At 54.9% G+C, this 20,467-nt stretch overlaps 3 protein-coding genes across 6 annotated transcripts; 1 reads left to right on the forward strand and 2 right to left on the reverse strand.

Moving 5' to 3' along the window:
- Positions 1-222: 222 nt before the first annotated feature.
- Positions 223-7,736, reverse strand: LOC138119177 (pre-B lymphocyte protein 3-like). 4 transcript variants are annotated; one of them, XM_069030766.1, is made up of 4 exons: positions 6,870-7,736; positions 1,507-1,623; positions 1,168-1,295; positions 223-925 (listed from the first exon to the last, which is right to left on the reverse strand). In XM_069030766.1, the coding sequence occupies exons 1-4, from the start codon at positions 6,962-6,964 to the stop codon at positions 597-599; spliced, it is 669 nt and encodes a 222-aa protein (XP_068886867.1). In that variant the 5' UTR covers positions 6,965-7,736; the 3' UTR covers positions 223-596. The 4 variants fall into 4 exon arrangements, 3 of the variants coding, with proteins under 3 accessions (XP_068886867.1, XP_068886866.1, XP_068886869.1); XM_069030765.1 differs by lacking the exon at positions 6,870-7,736 and adding an exon at positions 4,771-4,874; XM_069030768.1 differs by having other exon boundaries at positions 1,168-1,623; positions 6,621-7,736.
- On the forward strand, positions 4,902-6,220 carry C15H22orf15 (chromosome 15 C22orf15 homolog). The gene is given in 5 exon segments (XM_069030770.1): positions 4,902-4,974; positions 5,228-5,353; positions 5,631-5,704; positions 5,707-5,985; positions 5,987-6,220. Coding segments are annotated over 5 exon segments (657 nt in total). The 3' UTR covers positions 6,092-6,220.
- Positions 7,737-7,824: 88 nt separating the features above from the next.
- CHCHD10 (coiled-coil-helix-coiled-coil-helix domain containing 10) lies at positions 7,825-9,196 on the reverse strand. Its single transcript, XM_069030769.1, has 4 exons — positions 9,094-9,196; positions 8,831-9,014; positions 8,491-8,635; positions 7,825-8,076 (listed from the first exon to the last, which is right to left on the reverse strand). Exons 1-4 carry the CDS (start codon positions 9,147-9,149, stop codon positions 8,057-8,059), a joined length of 405 nt encoding a protein of 134 aa, XP_068886870.1. The 5' UTR covers positions 9,150-9,196; the 3' UTR covers positions 7,825-8,056.
- Positions 9,197-20,467: the final 11,271 nt, after the last annotated feature.

The following is a 20,467-nucleotide window of genomic DNA, read 5'->3' on the forward strand; positions in this document are numbered from 1 at the left end:
AAAAAGTCCGCAGAGGTGCGCGCGGGGTTACGCGTGTCCCTGTCCCCTCGGGAGGTGTGGCGGGCGGAGCGGGCAGGGGGACAGGGCGGTGTGGGCGGCGGGCTCTGGCTCCCCGGGACGAGGGGCTGCTCCGGGGCTGGGTGAGGGCTCCACCCTGCCCGAGAGACCCCGCCAAGGGCCACAGCCTCTCCTGCTCGCCCTCCTGACCCAGGTATACACGACACGAGCCGTGTGGGTGAGGATTAACCTTTATTACCAGGTGAGCCAAACTCTGCAGAAGCCCCAGCCCGATCAAGGCCGCCTTGTGCCAGGTACTGGAAGAGCCCGGGAAAGCCAGGCCACAGGCGAGCCCTCCATCCTCCCGCTGCAGCAGGAGGCCTGGCCGCTCTCCTGCCGTGTCGGGCTGTCTAATGCCTTATGGGGGACGCTTGGGGACAAAGAGGAGGTTGCCGCACTTCCCAGCACGAGGCAGCGCTGCTGGGCCTGCTCAAGCATGCAAGAGGGACTTTTCCCATCCCTCCCAGGGCTGTTGCTCTCCCTGCTGAGAGCACGTCAGAGTCACCAAGAAAAGCGCAGAAAGCTTTTGTTCTCCATTTCTAGAACCATTTGAAGGCAGGTGACAGGGAACAGTAATAGGTGCCGTTGTCGTCCTGGCAGGCGGATGCAATGGTGAGGATGCAGGCGTTGCTGGCGAGGTCTTTGGTGGCAGAGAAGCGGTCAGGAATCTTGGCAGGCTTGTGCTTGTCTCGCTCGGAGTTGTAATAGAGCAGATACCTCAGGGAGTGCCCTGGGCGCTGCTGGTACCAGGAGATGCCGAACTGGCTGATGTTGTACTGGGGGCTCAGGGTGCAGAACAGCCGAGCCGTCTGCCCAGGCAGCACGAACACAGAGTTTGGCTGGGTCAGCACAGGCTGAGCCCTGGAAGCTGCACACACCAAGGATGCAGTTACTGATGGGCTGAGCTGTGTCCCCCATCTCACTCAGCCCCAAAATGTCCCTCAGCTCTCTTGAGGCAATGCCATTACCCAACCCCCATCCTGCTCATCGCACCACACAGCCCCAGAGCAAAATGCCCTACCCAGACTAACCTCCCCTTGGACAGCCCAGTCCTGCCCACCACCCCGCAGTGCCCGCCAGGCAGAGCTAACTCAGCCACACCACCCTTACCTGTGCCCATCGTCCCCACCAGGAGCAGGACCATGAAGCCCAGGGCCATGGCAGGAGGCAGAGGAAGGGAGGCTGTTTCAGAGAGGGTCTGGGGTGCTACACAAACCCAGGCTGCTGTGCCGCAGGCACTGGTGGGACATATGTAAATGACACAGGGGGCTCAGGGACTCAGCTCCCCAGGGCTGCTCGCTCTGCTGCAGCTGGGCTTCAGGGAGGGGGTGAAAGCTGAGCATTGCTCAGCACCCACCTTCACCCCAGCCCCTTTCCTTCAGCTGCACCAACGCACCCACAGCCCACCCCACCACCCTCTGCCCTGGGCACTGGGGCAGCATCACTGACCATCTCTCTTCACTGATGGGAAGAGCAGAGAGGTTTCTCTGGTGTCTCCCACTCAGGCCCTCTGCTGCCAGGTACACCAGAGGCCAGGAGCCTGAGCCACACCATGCCAAGGATGCTCTGGGGAGGCAAGAGGCCGGGAGTCATCAGGGAGAATGGAAGATGGGAAGTGCCAGAATCCCCCAGCAGCTGTCTCATCACAGAAGCAGCATAAGGAAAGTTGCTTCTCCCTCCATGCAGCTCCATCACCGACAGGAACTGCTTGTCTGGGTCACAGCATAACCTGCAGCAGGGGCTGGGAGCTGCCACGGGTGCTGCCTCTTCGCCAGGGCCGCCTGAGGAGCAGCAGCCATGGGCAGCCATGGTGGGTGGCTGCCGAGGTCACCAGCAGAAGACATTTCCCAAGGGACCAGTGCAGAGATGGCTGCAGCACAGCTGCTGCCTCGTGCGGAAGGACAGCAGACCGTTACAGCCAAAGGCACCAGCTCAGTGGGCGTGAAGCCCGTCCTGTCTGTGACACCACCGCGTCACACGGCCACCAGCCCAGGCTGTCCTTCTCAGCAGTGTGGTCAGCAGGCACTTCTCACGTGCCAGAGCTGGTGGGTGCCTCTTGCTCTCCACAGGCAGGCTCAGCTGCCACCAGTGCCACCTCATCACCATCCAGGAACAGCCCACTTTCTCCCCGCTGCAGCACCCACAGTGTCCCTTAGCCAAAGATGGTTGCAGGTGAGTCCCAACGTGACTGCCCTGTGTGTGCTCTGGTTTTGAGGGAAAATGGAGCTCTGAGGCAGAGTTGTGCCTCTTCAGAACACCCCAGCACTGTGCCTCTGGCATGGGCAGGTCCTGAGGAGGAAGCACTACCATCACCCAAGGACGTGATGCAGGAAGCTGGACTCTTGCTCTGCTGTGCCACCCTGCAGAGCTCTGGTGCACCCAATGGCTCATCTCTGTTCTGTGTTCTGGGTCATTCAGAGCAGCTATAACTGAGCAGGGCCCCACCTGCAGCAGCAAGGGGCTGGTTAGACCTGATAGGGCCCCACAGTTCCTGGCACAGCTGGACTGCAGGGCGGGAGGGCAGCAAGGGCTGTTGTGCCCCTGCCAGGGGGATGTGGTGTTCTGGCACATGCAGCAGAGCCTGGCTGTGTCCCACCTGAGCCCATCTGGGCAAACCTGCTCTATCAGATTTATTAGAGCCAGCCTGCAGCAAGGTCATGGAGACCAGCTCCAAAGCCCATCCAAGGCTGGAGCTTTGCTGTAGTGTCTTCTGGCCTTGTGGAGTCCTGCCCCTGCAGGTATCAGCAGGTTGTGTTTCATGCCCCTGAGCTCTTGCAGGTACGAGCACACTGCAGATACAGCTCCAGCTGTTACCCACCAGCACTCCCCAAATTCTGCAAGGTGGTGACAAGATGAACATGAGTCTCCCTCCGTATCCTAGGTGAGGAATGTCACACACGCACCTTGTCCCAAGCCCTGAGCAGGACAAGTCCATGGTTTAGACTGACTGTAAAATGAAACCCAGCAAGACAGAGGGAAATCATCTCCTCATGCAAGAAGGGGCATTTCAGAGAAAGGGAATTTGTCCAGAGCAGTGAGCATTGGATAACACAGCACATCAGTGTTGTTACTGGTTCCCACCATTCAGGCCCTTCCCATCTGCTGAGCAGCCCAAGGGACATGGTTTCACCCATATTTTCCACAGGAAAAGGGGATGATGCTACAGGGCCCTGACACATTGCTGCAGGAATACTTGCACAGCAACATTTGGGCACCAAACAGAAGATAGAGCTGACACATGACCATGTACATCATGGGGCTGCAAAACCCCACTGCCTCCTGCTCCAGAGTAGAACCAGCACAGGCAGAGTTCTCAGGATGATTTTTCCAGTGAGATCCAGTCATTTTGCAGAGGAGGCCAGGCTGCCCTTGCAGCAGTGCTGGGCTTAGGAGCAGGGTGGGCAGATGTGGCACCACCACAGCCCAAATGAACTGCAGGACAAACGGGGGGCAGAAAACACCACAAGACTACAAAAAGTCTGACATTCAGAGCAGCTGGGACCACATGGAGCAGGCAGCCTTCCCAACAGGCTGTTGTTTAGCTCAGCCCCTGCTCTACCCCTGTCTCCCACCCTGCAGCTGCAGGGGGCTCAAGAATCTGCAGGGGCCATTCACTGTTGCTGGGAGATGTGGCTGCTGAAACCACAACAGTGTCAGTGGGAAACACAGCCTGTGCCCTGGGCTCTCCAGCAGCTCCCACCACTGCCTGCAGGAAGGGACCCAGCACCACAGCCCTGCCAGAGGCACAGGAGCAGCATGTTTGCCACCGTGAGATTTGGAGGTACGTGGGCAAAGCCCCAGCTCTGCCTCAGCCCTGGGGCCAGCCCAGCCCCTGGACCACCCTCATCACCCCCACAAGGGGCAAGGCAGGTGCACAGCAATGCCCAGTGCTTAGGGAACAGGCAGGAGAGCTCTGCCAGGGCACAGCAGCATCCTTAAAAAAAAAAGGGAGCTCTATTACCCCTACATTGAATCATGGAGGAAAACCACTCTAGCAGAGCTGAGTTAATCACAGGGAGGGAGGCTGGATGTGAAGATGAGTTCCCAGCCTGGCAGCTCTGGGAAATCACTGGAGGGGGCCCTGCTTATCTAGACACAACCAGAAGAGCCATGGGGCAGAAGGGCCAGCTGCCAGCAGAGCTCCTGTGTTCCAGGCTGTGTGGAAAGGGCTCCCTGACTCAAATCCTGGTTCTCAGTTTCAGACAGCAGGTATCTGTGGGAAGGAATGAGCAGCCCCTATCCTGACCTCACCCAGTTGGCTGGATGCTTTGGCCTGACCCCAGACACTCGTGGCTGAATCCATCAGACACACACAGTCCTAAGCCTTTGCTCCCTTTGCTATTTGACTTGGATCCCCAGCTCTGACTACTGACGTGTGTCAGCCCTGGGGATTTCTCAATTGAGACAAACTTGGTCAGAGTTCATGGCCAAAATATCCTCTGGTGACTCAGTCACAATCTCCAGCTCTTTCCCCTTGTGACTGGGACCACCTTGTAGAAAGGGACTGGCAAGGACCAGGACTCACTGCTTTTTCCTACTCATGCTTGATGAAACGAAGTTGAAGGACAGAGACACTTCATCAATCAGAACCATTTTCCCCAAATCAAAGCGCTCATCTTCTCCCCTAACCTGCGGCACTCAGCACCAGCTACCAGCAGCCATGGCTGTAATGCAGCTGCTCAAAGCCCTGCTGATGCCACATGGGGATCCTACCTTTGCTGGCCACAGTGGGCACCTCTCAGCCACCTGCTGTGCCTCTTGTCATGCCCATGTGGCCCCTGGGTTTGGGGTGACCACACTCCTATCTCAGGTCTCATTCTCTGTCTGCAGCCGAGCGCAGAGGGATGGCAAACCTGCGCTGCTGCGTTCAGACCCTCACAGATCACCTGAAGTAGAAGTGTCAGTGCAGACCTGAAGGTACGAGTGCTCTGGGCAGTGGTCACCGAGGGACTGCCACTCACCTGTACAGAAACAGGAGATGGTAACAAACAGGTCACATGGGAGTCACAGAACATCCCAAACACAGGGAAAGGGACAGCAAACCTCCTGCTCCCCAGATCTCCACAGATTCTGTTCAAAGTGTAACCTGCCAAGGAAAATACCTCTAAACAGGCTTTTTGGCCACACAGGGGCACACTGAGCTTCCTTCACCATGTGTCTCTCCCTCCAAACTGCATCGATCTTGTGGACAAAAAGGGCACCCTGATGAATCTGACCAAAGTGGAAGATCCTGCATCTGAATTCACCAGTAAATACCTACAAGAAAGGCAGCACTACATCCTCATCAGAGCTGTCCTTGTCGAGACAGCACAGCTCAGCCTCTGGGCCAAGAAGGGTCTGCTCTGGGGGGAGGCTTGGAGAGGGGCTCTGTTCAGCAGTCACTTGGACACAGCAAGAAGCTCCAAGGAGGCAGAAGCTAGCTGAGATGAAGCACTAGAGCTGAGCCTTTGTTTATTCAAGGGCTGCTCCAGGGAAGAAGGAACCTTTCCTGGGCAGAACCACCTGCCCCAGTTACAAGCCTTCAGTTTGCAGCCAGGAGAGAGACCAGTCCATTTCTCCCACTCTGCTGGCAGGAGAAGAAAACTCTGAAGCCACCTGCTATGAATCCTTGCTAGAGGACCTGGGGAAAAACTACCCTGACCTACCAGGTAAGAGCCAGACACCCACCTCGCCCCCATGAAGGAGTCAGGGGTGCAGCATGACTCCTGTTCCCACTTCAGCCCTTGTACAGCACCTCTGGGACTGTCCTCTGATCCCACTGTGCTCCTTTCAGGGCTGCTTATGGCTGTGGGCAGCGAGTGCATTCAGGCAGCAGGATCCCTCCTAGTTAAGAGTGACAGCAGGGACCTGCTGCCCTCCCACCCCACACCAGGCAGAGGCCTACCCAGCTTGTCCCCTGGCAAAGAGGGTCATTTCTGTGGAACAAACAGGGAGGGAAGGACATCAGGAGAAATTGGGAAACTCTCAAGTGTCTCTCCCAGGCTGTAGTCCCACAGGTTGGCAGTGCCTTGCTCAACCTGTAATGGGCAACTGACCAACACAGCAGGAAAACACAACTCTGGAAGGGCTTGGTTACTCCACAGATCATCTGCAACAGCCCTTAGGAAAGACCCAGAGGAGGAAGGGCTCCTTACAGAGGAGGGCTCAGCCCCACACCAGCTCCTGAGCCAGGAACAGGACCACCTTACAGAGCAAGAGGAGCTTAGAACCCAAGAACACCCCTAAATGAGGAACAGACCCATTACTGGTCACACAGGCAAGCACAGCCACCACCAGGGCCCAACCACCTGCCCAGGCACTTATTCCCAGCACAGCAAGAGTCCCCTGCTACTGAGCCCCTCTTCCTGGGATCCCCTGCTCCTCCCAGAGGTTCACACTACCACATCCCAAGCTGCACCCTGACAAACCAGGCAAACCCAGGACCACAGCCAGGCACAAGCAGCATCCTCCTGCTTCAAGGTGGTCTCATGTTCCCATAGCACGGCCTGCACTCCCCAGTGACGAGAACCTGCATCTCCTTTCAATCCACCTGCACAGCAGCAGGCAGAGGAACATGCACCCACCTGTATCATTGGATGGGTCTGCTTCCCACTCCATCACCAGTCTGAAATGGCCCTGCAGGGACTGTCACTGCAATCACCAGGAAAAGCTGCTCCAGAGACAGCCAGTCCCCACAAATGCAGAAGCAGCACTTTGCCAAGATGGGTCAAAGGCAGAACACACCTGATGCGGGTGCTCTGCTGGCTCTCCTTAACAGCTTCTTCAGCCAGACCAGCACACCACCCTCACACCAACATCAGTCTAATACTTACTTCTTAAAGGGAGTTAAACAACTTTGGAGTGGTTCCTCCCTGCACACACAGGACAGGTCAGCACATGGAGCACTTGGGTGTTTCATCTCTGGCATCTTTTCCCTTGGCTGTCTCTCAGGAGAACACAAGACACCCCTGATACAGCCAGGCACAGCTCAGGACATCACCTACCAAGAACTTGAGATTGTGGCATTTAGAAGGGGCAGGACTTTCAAACACCAGCCTCCAGTATCTGCTAAAAGCAACTGCTGCCAGCATTTACCATCAAGACCTGGATTTCCTCATAGATCCCAGCAAGGGGCTGAGAACTTGTCCATTGTTCAAGAGTCAGAGATTAAAAGGTTAAAAGACTCATTCTGCCAAGAAAATGCATCAGTTAAGCCTCTGAAAGTGTCCTGGTTTCACTGCTGTGCCATTAAAACTCCAGCTGAAGCCTCAAAATTCCCTTTCACACCAAGGTTAAAAAGAGGGTGTCCTGCTGGAGGCCAGTCTGTGGGCAGCAATCACGAGGCTGTCCTGCCAAGGTGACTGTAAGAGGAAAGCAGCTCCACACTTCACCTGATGCCAGTGACCTTGAGAACATTGCATAACCTGCTAAAGCTTTAAAGTCAGATCAGCCAACTGTATCCAAGTCCCACAGCCAGACAGGTCACACTCTCTTAGCTCTGAGGTCAGGACAGGTATTCAGGAAGAGGATATCTAATAGAAAAGTAATTTGTTACTGAAAATACTGTAGAACACATGTTGGCTTACCTCTCTCCAGCCTCTCCTCTGCCTAGAGGGCAGCCAATGTCTGAATCTCTTTCTGTCAAGTCATGCAGGCACAATCCTTGCTAGGCTGCACGGCCTGTTTGCAAGAAATACAGCTGTGCCTTGTCCTTTAAGTAGCTGGTAATGTTAACATTTTGGTAGCTTAATTTTAGCTTGAGAATTAAATAAAGAACATGCACAAGTAATAGGTCCAAATAAATCCTTTTATTTCTCTGTAATAAATACAGCACTATCTGAATTCTGAAGACCCTTGGGTCCAATAATTCCTTTCCTACTAGTTCAGAAGTGAATTACCACTAGAATACTCCCGCCTGGTCAGTCTGCTCCCTCCAGCTCGTTCCCTGCGCGTCCTTCTGCTCCCCGTGAACAGCAGGGCTCTACACCATGATCCTGTTCCCTACGAGGGGGCAAATTCTTCACAGGAGAGAAGAAACACCTACAGGGAAGAAGCACAAGTTCAGCATTAGGTAGACGTTCCAGCAGCTGGAGTTAAAAGCTCTCTCACTTGAAAAGACCAGATCAAGACCCAACTACTGATAACAGCTTGTAACAAATGCAGCAGGAAACAGAGAATCAGCCAAGGAGAACAGCAGGCTTCCCGTGACAGCAAGAGTAGACTGTCTAAGAAGGCACCTACAGCCTCCCCACCTTCACACAGACATGGTCACAATCATTTCTCCTTCCCTTTCCAGTTGCCTTCTGCTCTTCAGGACACGGGAAAGACACAACTGTTTCCTACTTAAAGCTCTAAAGGGCACTATATCCCCAAAAGATCGCTTCTACAGCCTTCAAACCGTCTGAGATGCTCTGCTGGCAGGAGTTCCCTCCTGCAGGGACAGGGCGCACTCACCATTGCTGTACTTGCACTGCTTCAGAGCCTCGTTGAAGCCCTCGCACAAGGTCAGGTCTCTCTGGTTGGTAGCACACTCCAGGAACTGCTTCATTTCATAGTGGCAGGGTCCGTAGGGCGACTGCTGCACCACGGGCCGGGGCTCCTGCGGGCACGGGCCCGGTCAGGGGCGGCCCGGGGACAGCAGCGCCTCTTCCAGCGTGCTCCCGTCACCCTCGGCGGCTATCTGTCCGTCCGTCCGTCCTTCCCTGCACGGCCCCGCTCCCCCCTCCCGCCGCCCCACGGCCACAGCCCCGCCGCCCAAGGGCAGCCCAAGGGCACGGCCCGGCTCCGCTCGCACCTGGGCGGGCGCCGCCGCCTTGGCCGGCTCGGAGGAGCCGCCGCTGAAGGCGCCGGTGATGGCGCTGCCCACGACGTGTCCCACGGCGGAGCCCACGGCCACGCCGGCCGCCGTGCTCGCCATCTGCGCCATCAGCCCGGGCTGCGCCGGCTGCGCCGCGGGTGCCGGGGCCGCTGGGGCCGGGCTGCGGAGAGAAGGCAGTTATGGGGGGCGGCACAGGGCGGCGCGCCCCGCGCTGCCCGCCGAGCCGAGCCCCCCGGTACCTGGCGGGCACCGGTGCCGCGGCGGGCCGGGACACGCTCCTGCCGCCCCGCGCCATCGCTGCTCTGAGCGCCCCGCCCCGCCCCCGCCCTTAAGCGTGCCGGCACCGCCACGTGACGCGCGCACGCGCAGACAGCCGGCCGAAGCCAGGGCCCCGCCCCACTGAGGGAGGGCAGGGCTCCCGCGGGGCGCATGCGCAGAAGGCGCGGGGCCGGGCCCGCGCACTGCCCGCCCGTCCCCAGCAGAGGGCGCGCGAGGCCCGTCCGGGAACGGGGCGGGAGCGGGGAATCGATCGCGGGGTGAAAGAAACACCGAAACAACGCCGGAACACCGAAACACCGAAACAACGAAACACCGGCAGCGAGTCCAGGCGTTAGCCCAGCACTGCCAAGGCCACCAGTAAACTGTGTCCCCAGCTCCGTATCCACACGATTTGCGAACACCTCCAGATGGTGACTCCAGCGCTGCCCTGCGTAGCCCATGCTAGAGCTGGACGACACTTTCAGTGAAGAACTTTCCCCTAATATCCAATCTAAACATTCCCTGGCACAACTTGAGGTCATTTCCTCTTGTCCTATCCCTTGGTACCTGCGAGAACAGAGCGATCCCGCCTGGCTTCATCCTCCGTTCGGGGAGCTGCGGAGCACGGCAGCTCCCCGGGGACAGGTGCTGCGGATGCCGGGACAAACGAGAGCTCCAGGGAGGGCGATGCAGTGACTTTGCAAATGCTCGGAGGGTGCTTCTCCCAGGTGCGGAACAGACCAGGGGAGCATGAAGGGGCTTGTTGGAATGGGCAATGAGCACGGCTTCTCTTGCACGGGAGACGACAGGGTGGAGGAGAGGTGGATAATGAGGGGCTGGGAGACGGAAGATGAGCGCTCCGCAATTGGGGCAGAGAAAGGAGGGTGCCAGGGAGGAGGGAAGGGAGGAATGATGTGGTCTAAGCCATTGGCCAGCACAACAATTTTTGCAGCAGCCCTCTGGATACAAACCAGGAGATCAAGGAACACTTTGCAAGGCGTGGACATTGTTGGGCAGTAGGAATCCATGAAAAGATGATGATGAGCCCTCAAATCATGAAGAGACAGGCTGGACGACGCCAGTTTTACCTTCAAACCAATTTCCTGACAACCATCTCTTCCCTGGCACCCCCGCTCGTCTCCAGGGCCCCTGTGGGTCCATGTCTCCTCAGTGTCTCCCTGGAATGGGCCTTGTTGCTAGCTCCATCTTTGGATGTTCCTTATGCCCAGTGGAGAGAAAGAAACTTCCAAAATTGAGAAGGATTCACACGTTGTCCAGGAAAAAAAATATCCCAGCTATGTTATGTCTCCAGGGCTGTGTTCGTACATTCAGCAAGTATAAAAACCAGCTCTTTGGGCTGGTTCATTGACTGGCAGGAATTAGAGAGCTAAGTCACTGCAGGGCTGGCAATTAGCTGCTGTGTTAAGTGTTTTTGTAGAATCAAATTTCCAGCATGAAGGGAAGAGAAAAGCGATTGTAAAGCAAGCCGCCCCCTCGGTGCAGGAGCTGGGCGGGCAGAGGGGAGCTGCAGCTCCTACACTCCTGAGGAAAGAAAAGGATTGTTCCTCAAACAAGCACCGCTTTGGTCTCCTCTTCTGAGGGGTAACACCCCCAAACCCTTCCTCCCACAGCGCCAGGGAGCTCTCCTGCCCCGGGAGCGGTGCACTGCTTTCAGCTGGAACAGCAGCATTTTACAGCCAGCGTTTGCCTGCCTGTCTTTTCCCACTAGCAGAGAGGGGGCCAAGCCACTGTAAAAGCAGAGGAATGCCACTGGAAAGCCCCTGCCTCAGTAGCACCTACACCTGCACTTTTTCCTTTTCCCAGGTATGCGTCCTGGAGAAGTGCGGTTCCCTTCCTTGTGCAGCCCCGTCCCGACGAGCCATGAGTGCCTGAGGGGAAACAGAGGTCTTAGAGACAGGGGAGAAAAAGGGCAGGAGGGGAGACAAGGGTGACCTCAGGGAGCCTCTCGCTGTGAGGAAACTCAGCTCTCTGCCAACTCAGCTCAGCTCTCTGCTGTCAGCATTTGAGCACGGTCGAGCCATCAGGGTGTGGGGCTGGGGCTAGCACATCACGGGCTCCTTTTCCTTCTTGGTTGTTCCTGGCCATAGGTAGAAGCTCGGTATGTGCCAGAGGGAGGAGAGGACAGACTTGCAGGGGCCACAGGGAATGCCAGAGCTCCAGCCCTAAGAAATCAAGATTCATTAGTTCCACCACGCACAGAACAACTTGCTGAAGGAGCCTGGGTTTCAAGCTGAGCGCGTCCCTCTAAGCTGCGTCTGGGGGAACCTTTGATTTGGTTAATTAAACGTAAAGTTTTTCTGTGCAGTGGGAGGCCGGGTATGTGCTGAGGAGCACAGCTACACTGGGTTTACTAATGAGATAATTTATTGTGGCTGTCTGGGAGGCTGAGTGTACACAACTCCACCCGCGCACACACCACCCACCCCAAGCCCTCTGCTCGCAGCTGGAGAGTCTTCGGCACCGGAGAGGGAAGTACGGTGTCAGGTCTCACTGTGAGAGCCCTGCCGAGGAGCCATCCTCCCACTGGGGGCTTCTGCAGGAGGGCCTCGTTTACATCTAAGTATCCTTGAAACGATTTTCAGTTTGTCTGGCCAAACCTCCTAATTCCGCTATTTTTCAGCCTCTCTCTTTCCCCTTGCTCCAGTAGATCTCTCATTACATAGTTCAAGTGTTAGGGCTTGCCTACACTTGAAGGTTGACTCTGGATTTAGGGACATGTAAATCTGAAAGACAGTAACTGATTCCTGAATCATTCTGGAAGGATTTACTCGAAACCAGTAATTTCTGAATAACTTGGTGCCCTGGCTGGCCAGTTCATCCTCCTGTTAGTGGCAGGAGCAGGTAAGACAAAGTTTGTAAAAGGCAGGTCTGTGTTTTTTCAACTGCTTTCTCCCCATTGCTCTAAAAGGAGCTTATAACCTCCCCCTCCAGAGTTTGCCTCACTTAAATCCTCACGCTGTCACAGCTGAAATGTGGCTACAAAGAGATCTAGGAATTCCCCAAGCGTTTGGCTCTCAAGGGGTTGTTTCACAGGTAAGGAATGCAACCACCGGCCTCCCTGTGTCTCCTACCTGTCTCTGCCCCTCCAGCGGGCACGGCGCGGGGCTGGCTTTACCAGGCTGCATTTTCTCAGGGCGTTGCTTAGGGAACAGTGACGGCCACAAGTGTCCCGTTCCTGCAACAGCCCTCTCCACTCAGCCCCGCCTCGCTGCGGGCACATCCTGCCCGGTCCCTGCCACAGGCCACCACCAGCGGGGAGCCATCCGGGGGTGCTGCTGGAGCCTCCTGCCTCCCGAGCTGCAGGTTTGCGCTTGGAGAACCCTAATTAGTGCATGCAGGGGCAGATCTGGGCAGTGCTCTGGGTGTACCTGAATTTAAGTTATTTAGGTTAACAGCAAATTGCACAGGATGATTGCTCGGGGATCTGGGCAAGCTATTCAAAGCAGAAGAGAGCGTCTGATGAATTAGCCAATATTTTTGTTTGTGGACAATCCCCCAAAAAGACAGAAACAAAACCTCCAGTTCTTACCAATGTGTTTGCTACTCAAAATTACTCCATGAATCATTTGTGACTGACTGTATGCAGTCAGTGGGTTTCTCATGTCCTCCTTCTATTTTCATCTTTGAGCTCCAGCTAGTCCTAATTTTGCTTGTGCCAAGTGGCTGATCTCAGTCCCCAAGTTCATTCACAGCACTCAGGTCAGAAGAAATATGCAAGAACTACCTTTTTATAATATACAGTTTTTAGCAAGCAGAGTTGCAGTCAACAAATAGTAATTAAAAAAAAAAACCCACACAAAAACAGCATTCACAGATTTTTCATGAGCAAATGGAACACTTCCCACAGTCCTGCTTCATCACCATTCCCCAAGGGATAACAAAATAGCAGTGTCACAAGCAGGTGATATTCCATGGCACCACAGCAGCACGGCACACAGCCCTGTCTCACTCTGGATGCCACAGGCTTCGAGTGCACTCCCCACACAGACGTCTTCCTGTCTGCATCCTTCCTTAGCTACTTTTTAGCCAAAACACAATGCCTGAAACAAAGTGACTGCGCTTCAGGAGTCGGAGATGAGCAATGGGAGGAAGAAATAACCAGTGTCTCACTGGAGGCGCTGCAGATGGCGGGACGTGACTGCAAGGGAAGGGGAGGCAGCGCTCAGAGTGCCGTTTCAGCTTTCAAGTCTCGTGCTCCCAGGATCTACATGCCATTTCTTGGATGTGGTTTGCCCCGAGGGCAACCTCAACAGCTGTGAAGTTTCAACAGACGAACAATGTAATTTTCAATAAATTTCACCAAGCAAAGGAAAGGATTTTAACTCCTTCATGCTAGCCCACTTTTGGTCTGAAGGCTCTTCTGGACCTGAATCCATTCATGTCATGAGTGTTTCCTGTTTGAGCCCCAGGCACACCTGAGCTACACTGCTGTACTTCAGGTTTGCAGAGAGGTTTTCCCCATCGGAAGAGGCTTCTCTCAGCCATGCCCATGTGTCCTGGGAGGTGCAGGTACATCCCTGCATTTACCTGTGCCACTTGAACCCATGCTGGTGGAGGAAGGTACCAAATACGGATGCCCTCAGCTCCTGGTGGGGAAAGGAGAGGCAGTGGAAAGACAACTTTTCCAAATCTCCTTGCAGCAACTGCATCTTGGAAGTTCCATTTCCTTTGTACTCACACATCCAGAAGTGGGGCTTGTGCTCTTGGAGTCATGTTCTCATCCCAGATTAAGGCTGATGCCATTAATTGTAACTGAAAGAAGGGCTTTCGTATTCCCAAATGCTTCAGCCAGAGAAGTCAAGAAATTACCTCTTTCAAAACACATCCAGTGTATCCTCAAATCACTGTGAATTCACCTGCTGTACACAGGACAAGACAGCAAACTTGAGTCCAGAGATAAAAAGCCAGATAAGAAGCCAGCATGGGGTTTTTTGGTGTGTGTCTGGGGAATCTGAGCAGTGAGACTGTGACCTTTGCTGCCTCACCTCTGGCTGGGATCTGTCAAGCGGTTTCAGGGACTCTGAAGCACCGAGCTCACACCCCTTGCAGGAGATAACAGTGCTGAGTGGGCCCTGGAGGGATCTCACACCTTTACAGGCTCCCTGCTTCACCTGTCAATGCTTTACCTTCAGTGTCCAGGCCGATGGGCTCGGGACTTAGCATTTCCTCCTCACCCAAATGTCTGCCCAGAGGCCATTCCCTTCTGCTCCTGCACAGCTGCTCCCTGGATGGTCTGGTTCCCCCTCTCTCTGCAGACAGACAGCAAACATCTCCAGAGAGCTGTCCCGGTGCTTCCCCACACACAGCTCCTGGAGGCACTGACAGCTCTCAGGTGTCTGTAGTGAAACAACACGAGACCAACGACAGAATCAAGGATGAGGTTTGTGTGTAAGGCAGAGGTGCCCATGAGCTTTAGGAGGCTCTTAGCACCAACCCATGAACAGCTACTGCTTTGAACTAGAACTTTACAGTAACTGCCTCCCCACATCTCCCCCTTCCCAAGTGGAGACACAGCTTGTATGGCAGCCAGAGAGATCTTGTGGGGTGCTGCAGCCTCTACACAACAGTTCACAGATACTTGTGATTTGCAGTCTTTTGTCCCAGCTCTCCAAAATATTTCATGAGTTTTAGTCACCGCATTGCTCTCCCTATTCTATTGAAGCTCCCCAGTGTCAGCTTCCAACAGAAATTTCTTAGACAGAAACTAAATATTGGATCCCATCTTTTCCTTCCTGTAGAAGAAGCCAGTGGTATCTCCTTTTCACATGGAAAGTCAGTAACCCTTGCAAATGCACAGGGCAGCCTGGTTGTGCACTCTGGTTTGTCATGATTTCTGCTGAAATGCTTTTCTTTCAGTTGGCATCTCCACCAGTGCTGAGTTCAGTGCAGAGTCCATCCATGAGCTCCTCCATAGGAAGACTGCAAACATCCTCTTCTGTAGGAACAGCCTGACCTTTTGAAAAATTCATGGTCTGAGCAAACTCCTCAGCTCTCTGGAAAGGCTGGACACTGTGTGTGCCATGCTGGATTCATTCCCAGCCTTGTGCAAACTCTCATGGTGCTCTTTTGAGATGGCTCTTCAGAGTCTTTGGTGTGGTCTCTGGGTGCTTCCCTGCATCTGAGGCTTCCACGGTGAGTTTGTGATAATGCAGTTTCAGAGTTAAGCAACTGCAGACCAAGAGAAAGTGGGAAAACACTTCGGGAACTGATCTCTGTCACTGTCCAACCAATTTATTCCAGTGACATTTGTTAGTGGCAATGCAGTGTGTCACACACAGCATCTAGGGTAGCATGAGCTCTGAATGGCAGGACGTGGCACTACTGCTGCACAAAGCAACTGCTGGGAGAGGCACTTTGCATCCTGGAGGGAACCAAGAGTGCTCTCACACCAATAAAACCCACACTTCTGCGATCTCTCTTCCTGGACATTTCCTCAGGGCTGAATTAGCATGCTCTCCTGTCTTTTTTCCCCTGGCTCACATCTTTACTGTGTTCACATGACTTTATTCAGTCAGAGCCCCGTGTCCGACTGGTTCTGCTCACCCAGCACCAACCAGCCCATGAGTGCAGCCACCCCATCCTACTGAGATGTGGGGAGCACTCTCTCCTTCCTGCTGCTGGCCCTGGCTTGCCAAGCTGGCCTGCACAACCTGGGGACAGACACCTCTCACTTGCCAAAGGCAAACGCACCCCATGGGATGAAGCCAGAGCAATGTGGAGGGGCAGGAGGGTCCCAGCAGCAGCGAGGCTGTGCCGAGAGGAGCTGGGGGAGTGGTACCTGTTCCAGGGAAGTGAGTTCAGCAGCATTTGCTGAGGAGGGGGGAGAGAGGGAGCTGAGGGGCTTGGCTGCTCTGAGCAGAAACGTGCGTGAAGAAAAGCCTCGACCCACACCCTGAATTCCACAGCTCGACTCCAGGGACAGGGGGAGGGAGAGAGGACAGGACAGGACATTTCCAGCAGACCTGCGACTTGTTCATAAAAGCCTCATCTCACCACCCCTGCCTGCCTCCTCCCCCATCGCCTCCACCGCTCACGCTGGGTTTTATTAACGCAGTTCCCCTCAGGCTAGAGGGAATCACATCCCAGGAGACATTCCAGTCTCAGATCAGCTTCGGAGGGGATCAGAGGGAGCCAAGGATGGGGGGCGTTTCACCAGGACGTTTCATTTGCGGAGAGCTGGCAGGTTGGGGAGCACTGCAAGACGGCACTAGCAGCCTCCTTATCAGACACTGAGCAGCCGCAGGCTGGAGTCGAGCCTCTGCTCGGCACTCTGTGTCCCAGCTACTTCTGCTTTGTCCAGGCTGCTGGCTGGAAGCTCTTCCCCTGAGCTCTGCTGGGTGCATGGCCGGGCGCAGGGAGTCTGGGCAGGGAGTCTGTGCCTGTTGCTCGGGTGAGCACACTGTTGTTGGCATGTGCCCGGGTCGGCTCCACAAGGGCTCAGCCCGGGGTCAGTACCCTTCCCCGAGCACCGACAGGGCCTCAGCTGCCGGCTCCTCGACCATCGCACCCTGCACCAGTCAGGACCAACACCTCTCGCCAGGAATGGGAGCTGGCTCCCTGGCGTCTGGCTCCTCAGGTGAATTGTGGTATGCCCTGAGCCTACGCCAGGAAAATGCCAGCAAATGAAACTGCATCTCAGGCCAAGAGACACGAAGATGGATGTGTTTTCCTCGCCCGGCTTATCTCGCAGGCAGCGCTTCTCACCGGAGCCCGGCACTGTTTGTGTGCGCTCGGCTCCTGGCACGGGGGCAGGAGATGATTAGACAACAAACACTGTGGCGGAGCTCTCCCGAGCTGCAGCCTGCCCCTGCCCTGCCGAGACCACGGCCCGGCAGGGAGCCGCTCCTCGGGGGCCAAACCCCAGCGCTGAGTCCCAGCGCTGGCTGCAGCTGCACTGGGGCTGCAGCTGGAGAAGGGGGAGGAAGAGCCGCAGGACCCCACAGCTGCTCGGGCACTGCACGAACTGCAGTGTGAGCTGCACGGGGTGTGGCTGTCCCAGTGCTCCCCCAGGGACCCCTTCCTTGGCTGGACCCCTGAGGAGTGCAGTGCCCCTCTGCAAGGTGAGGGACAGGACGGTCCTGCCACCATCTCCCTCGTTCCTAGGTTAGAGGAGGCACCAGTGCCTGCCCAGCAGCCCTGCAGACAGTCGTGGCCCCTGCCCAGGGGCTCTGCTCCACATGTGCCCCTTGGTTTCATAAGGGTACTACATCAAACAGATCCCAAACTCGTCTGACTCTGCACTGCTGGGTTCAACCCAGAATTAAGGTCAAAGAAAGGGGAGTTTTAAGGGCAAAAAAATTAGATGTCAAATAAGTAGTAGCAAACCAAGCAAGATTTTCTGGAAATTCATAGTGAGACTGATGTAGTTAAGCTGAAGTCTGGAAAACTTTGGTGTTTTCAAGGTTCACTGTTTGGATCTGGGACCGCCTGCACAATTCCAGCATTTCCATTTAAAAGATTTTAAAAACCCCAAAAGAGATTTGAAGTAGACCACTTTGCTGACCAACATATATTTTCATGTATTGCTTTATTTTACATATTACTTTACCTTTTCACTTGTGAGTCCAGGCCCAAAGGCCAAGTTTCCACTCCACAACCTCTTCTTGCCCGCTCCTCATGCCCATGTCTTGGGCTGCCAGCAGAGAAGGAGAACTGGGTAATTCAAAAAGTGCTCCTGATCAGTCGTGTTTACATGGCCAGTTCACTGCACATGACCCTCAGCCTTGTTTGCACCTACCACCACCTGTACAAACACCCACTTTGGCTGCCCAGGAGAAAAACAAGGTGCCAGGGCCAAAGAAAAGGGGAATACCAAAAACAAGAGGTGAGAACAGAGATTTGCCTGGTGGGGATGTGTCCCCATTTGTCACCCACTGAGCAGTGATGCTGGAGACATCAATTCATGAGATTGTCTCCTACAGAGAGAGGAGGAAAGACTTTAGAGAAGAGAAATCAAAGGGGTTTCTCTGTCCTGGGGATTTGGCTCCTGGACCATCTTCCAGCTGCTCAGAGAAATGCCCAGGAGGTGTAAAGCTCCATGCTGACTTTGCAGGGAACCTAAAGCCAGGTCCCCAGCCACACAGAATACAGCTGTGAAAGTCACACCAGGGAGGTGGCAGGAAACAAAGGACTTTGGACAGACAGGCTTAATCTATTTAAATTCAGTTTCTCTCTCACTTCCCTCCCCTTTCCCCTTCACTCTCATCAGACAGCTCTTCCCCCACCTCCTCTCAGTCCGAAGTGCTTTCCAGCAGTATCACACCCAAGTGGCCCATGGGCTGAGAGAGTTATTCCACCTCTCTGCTGCTCACAAAGAATCAAACCTGCTGTTCTCTTTCTCTCCCACAGCCTCTTTCCACCTAATATATGCTGGGCTGTAGAGAGAGGTTATCCCCAGCTGGTGGTTCCTGTTGAGACTCACATTATGATGCTGCTTTGCCTGCCCAGGTGTTCACAAGGCCCTCCTTGTTGGGAAGCCTTAGGGGAGTGGGAGAAGAGCTAGAGCTTCTGGTCAGAAGGAATTGGAAAACTCATGACAGCTCTGCCACTTGATAGGACTGGAAGGCTCTGAATGTATGCTGAGCGAGAAGGGCTACATGTGGGAATGCTCTATCAGCAGCATCAGTGACCATCAGGACCTCTCGGCCATGAAAGCTTCCACTGAGCTCCGCAGCCATCATGAGAAGCCCAAGTTTGGTTCCAGCCTGGCAGGAGCTGCAGGAAAGCAAGCAGACAGTGCCCGCACTGAGAGATGTCAGACTGTCGGCGCTCTGGGGCTGGGGTGGGAGCCCTGTGCTCATCTGCCAGCAGCCTCTGTGCATCCAGCAGGCTGCAAACAGGCAGGGATGGGGGCTGCACGTACAGGACAGGCAGGGGCTGAGAGAGCTCCCAGCGCAGGCACACAAGCAAAAGGGACTTCTGCAGGCTGCACACAGGGCCCTCTGCAGAAGGTGAGTACATGAGCCCCCCAAACACCCAACGGGCTGTTTTCCTGCTGCTAAACATCTATTTGCTTGGCTGGGAAATATCTGTAATCCCAAACACACCATGCACTTTCTTTTGTGTTAAGTGCCTTGGCAGGAGCCAGCAGTTCTCACACACAGTTCCATCTCTGCAAGGACTGAGTTTCCCAGAACACCCCTTTAAAAAGTCTCCCTTTATTAAGAAGAGCCAAACTGCCTGTTGCTGCCTTACAGGCTGCTCCCATGCCTTTCCCCAGGGCTCCACTGCCATGGGCTGGAAAGCACTGAGCTCCCAGAGACACCAGCATTAAAAGAAAAGACACTAAAGAAAAGAGAGACAAAGGCAGGAAAGCTTTTTTTCACTGGGACCCAGCTGTCTGGCTCAGAGAAAGGCAAGAAAGTAGGGTCTGCTCTGCATTCCTGGGGCACAGCCAGAATAACAGCAGAAGGGTAAATTCCCCAGTGCAAAGTGTTTTTCCCTACTCCCCTACCCCCTCTTACAAATAAGGCCTTGGAGATATGCTGAGCATGGTGCTCCAGTGCAGGGACATCTTGCTAACAGCCTGCAAGTTAAACACTGCAGCACCTTCCAAAGCCAGCCAAGACCAGGCTCTTTCTTCTCACATCTGCTTACCGTACCCAGTATTTACATCGTCAGTATGGTTCCCATAAAACTAAACAGGAACAACTGATCACAGTCAAATAAAGCAGTAATAGTGTCCGGGATGTCAGGAAGCCTTACCCACTCCCTGCACACCAGCCCAGGCAGCTGGAGATCAAAGTTTTCTTATTTGCAATACATTTCTTGAAACAATTTTCAGCTAAACTCAGTCTGCAGAGGGGATGCTGACACAATCCAGGGCTTCTCCCATAGAAACAGGAACCAAGAAGCCAGATCTGTGCATTGCTGCCTCCATCTCCAGGTGGCTGAGCAGATGGAGAAGGCTTTGGCATCTCCAAAACAGGGAGTTGCTCGCTTCTTTCCCCTCCCTCAGCATCCCTCTCAGGGAAAGCCGTCTTGCAAAGGGTGAGTGAAGGGTTTGAGTGAAAAAGTGAGTGATGCAGAGCCCTGCACAGGCAAAGCAGGGGTGCAGACACATACAAACACGGTTATGAGCTACTCCCCATGGGGACTGAAGTGGTCTCCACGGGCACTGAGAGGGCTGTTTTTAGTCCTTGGTACCCTTAGGCAGGAGAGGTGAAAGATACCTTTAAAGGGACCCGTTTAAAGCCATCCCAAGCCAGACAGGACCCGGTTGCGCGGAGGCCGGAGGCCGGTGCCGGGCAGGGGTGGGAGGGGGGTCCCGCCCCGCTCCGCCCCCGGGGGGTGGCGGGGCGGAGCGGATGGGACGGGCGGGACCCCCCTCCCGCG

This window comes from Aphelocoma coerulescens, chromosome 15, assembly GCF_041296385.1.
Source record: "Aphelocoma coerulescens isolate FSJ_1873_10779 chromosome 15, UR_Acoe_1.0, whole genome shotgun sequence".
NCBI classification, from domain to species: domain Eukaryota; kingdom Metazoa; phylum Chordata; class Aves; order Passeriformes; family Corvidae; genus Aphelocoma; species Aphelocoma coerulescens.

Excerpts from the sequence above, each read along its gene's own strand:
- CHCHD10 (XM_069030769.1), bottom strand. The coding sequence starts at position 9,149 with ATGGCGCGGGGCGGCAGGAGCGTGTCCCGGCCCGCCGCGGCACCGGTG. Across the intron at positions 9,015-9,093 it reads GCGGCACCGGTGCCCGCCAG|CCCGGCCCCAGCGGCCCCGG; the intron begins GTACCGGGGGGC and ends TTCTCTCCGCAG. Across the intron at positions 8,636-8,830 it reads AGGCGGCGGCGCCCGCCCAG|GAGCCCCGGCCCGTGGTGCA; the intron begins GTGCGAGCGGAG and ends CCGTGCCCGCAG.
- LOC138119177 (XM_069030765.1), bottom strand. The coding sequence starts at position 4,874 with ATGAGACCTGAGATAGGAGTGTGGTCACCCCAAACCCAGGGGCCACAT. Across the intron at positions 1,624-4,770 it reads GCCCACTGTGGCCAGCAAAG|AGCATCCTTGGCATGGTGTG; the intron begins GTAGGATCCCCA and ends TTGCCTCCCCAG. Across the intron at positions 1,296-1,506 it reads CCCATCAGTGAAGAGAGATG|TGCCTGCGGCACAGCAGCCT; the intron begins GTCAGTGATGCT and ends ATGTCCCACCAG.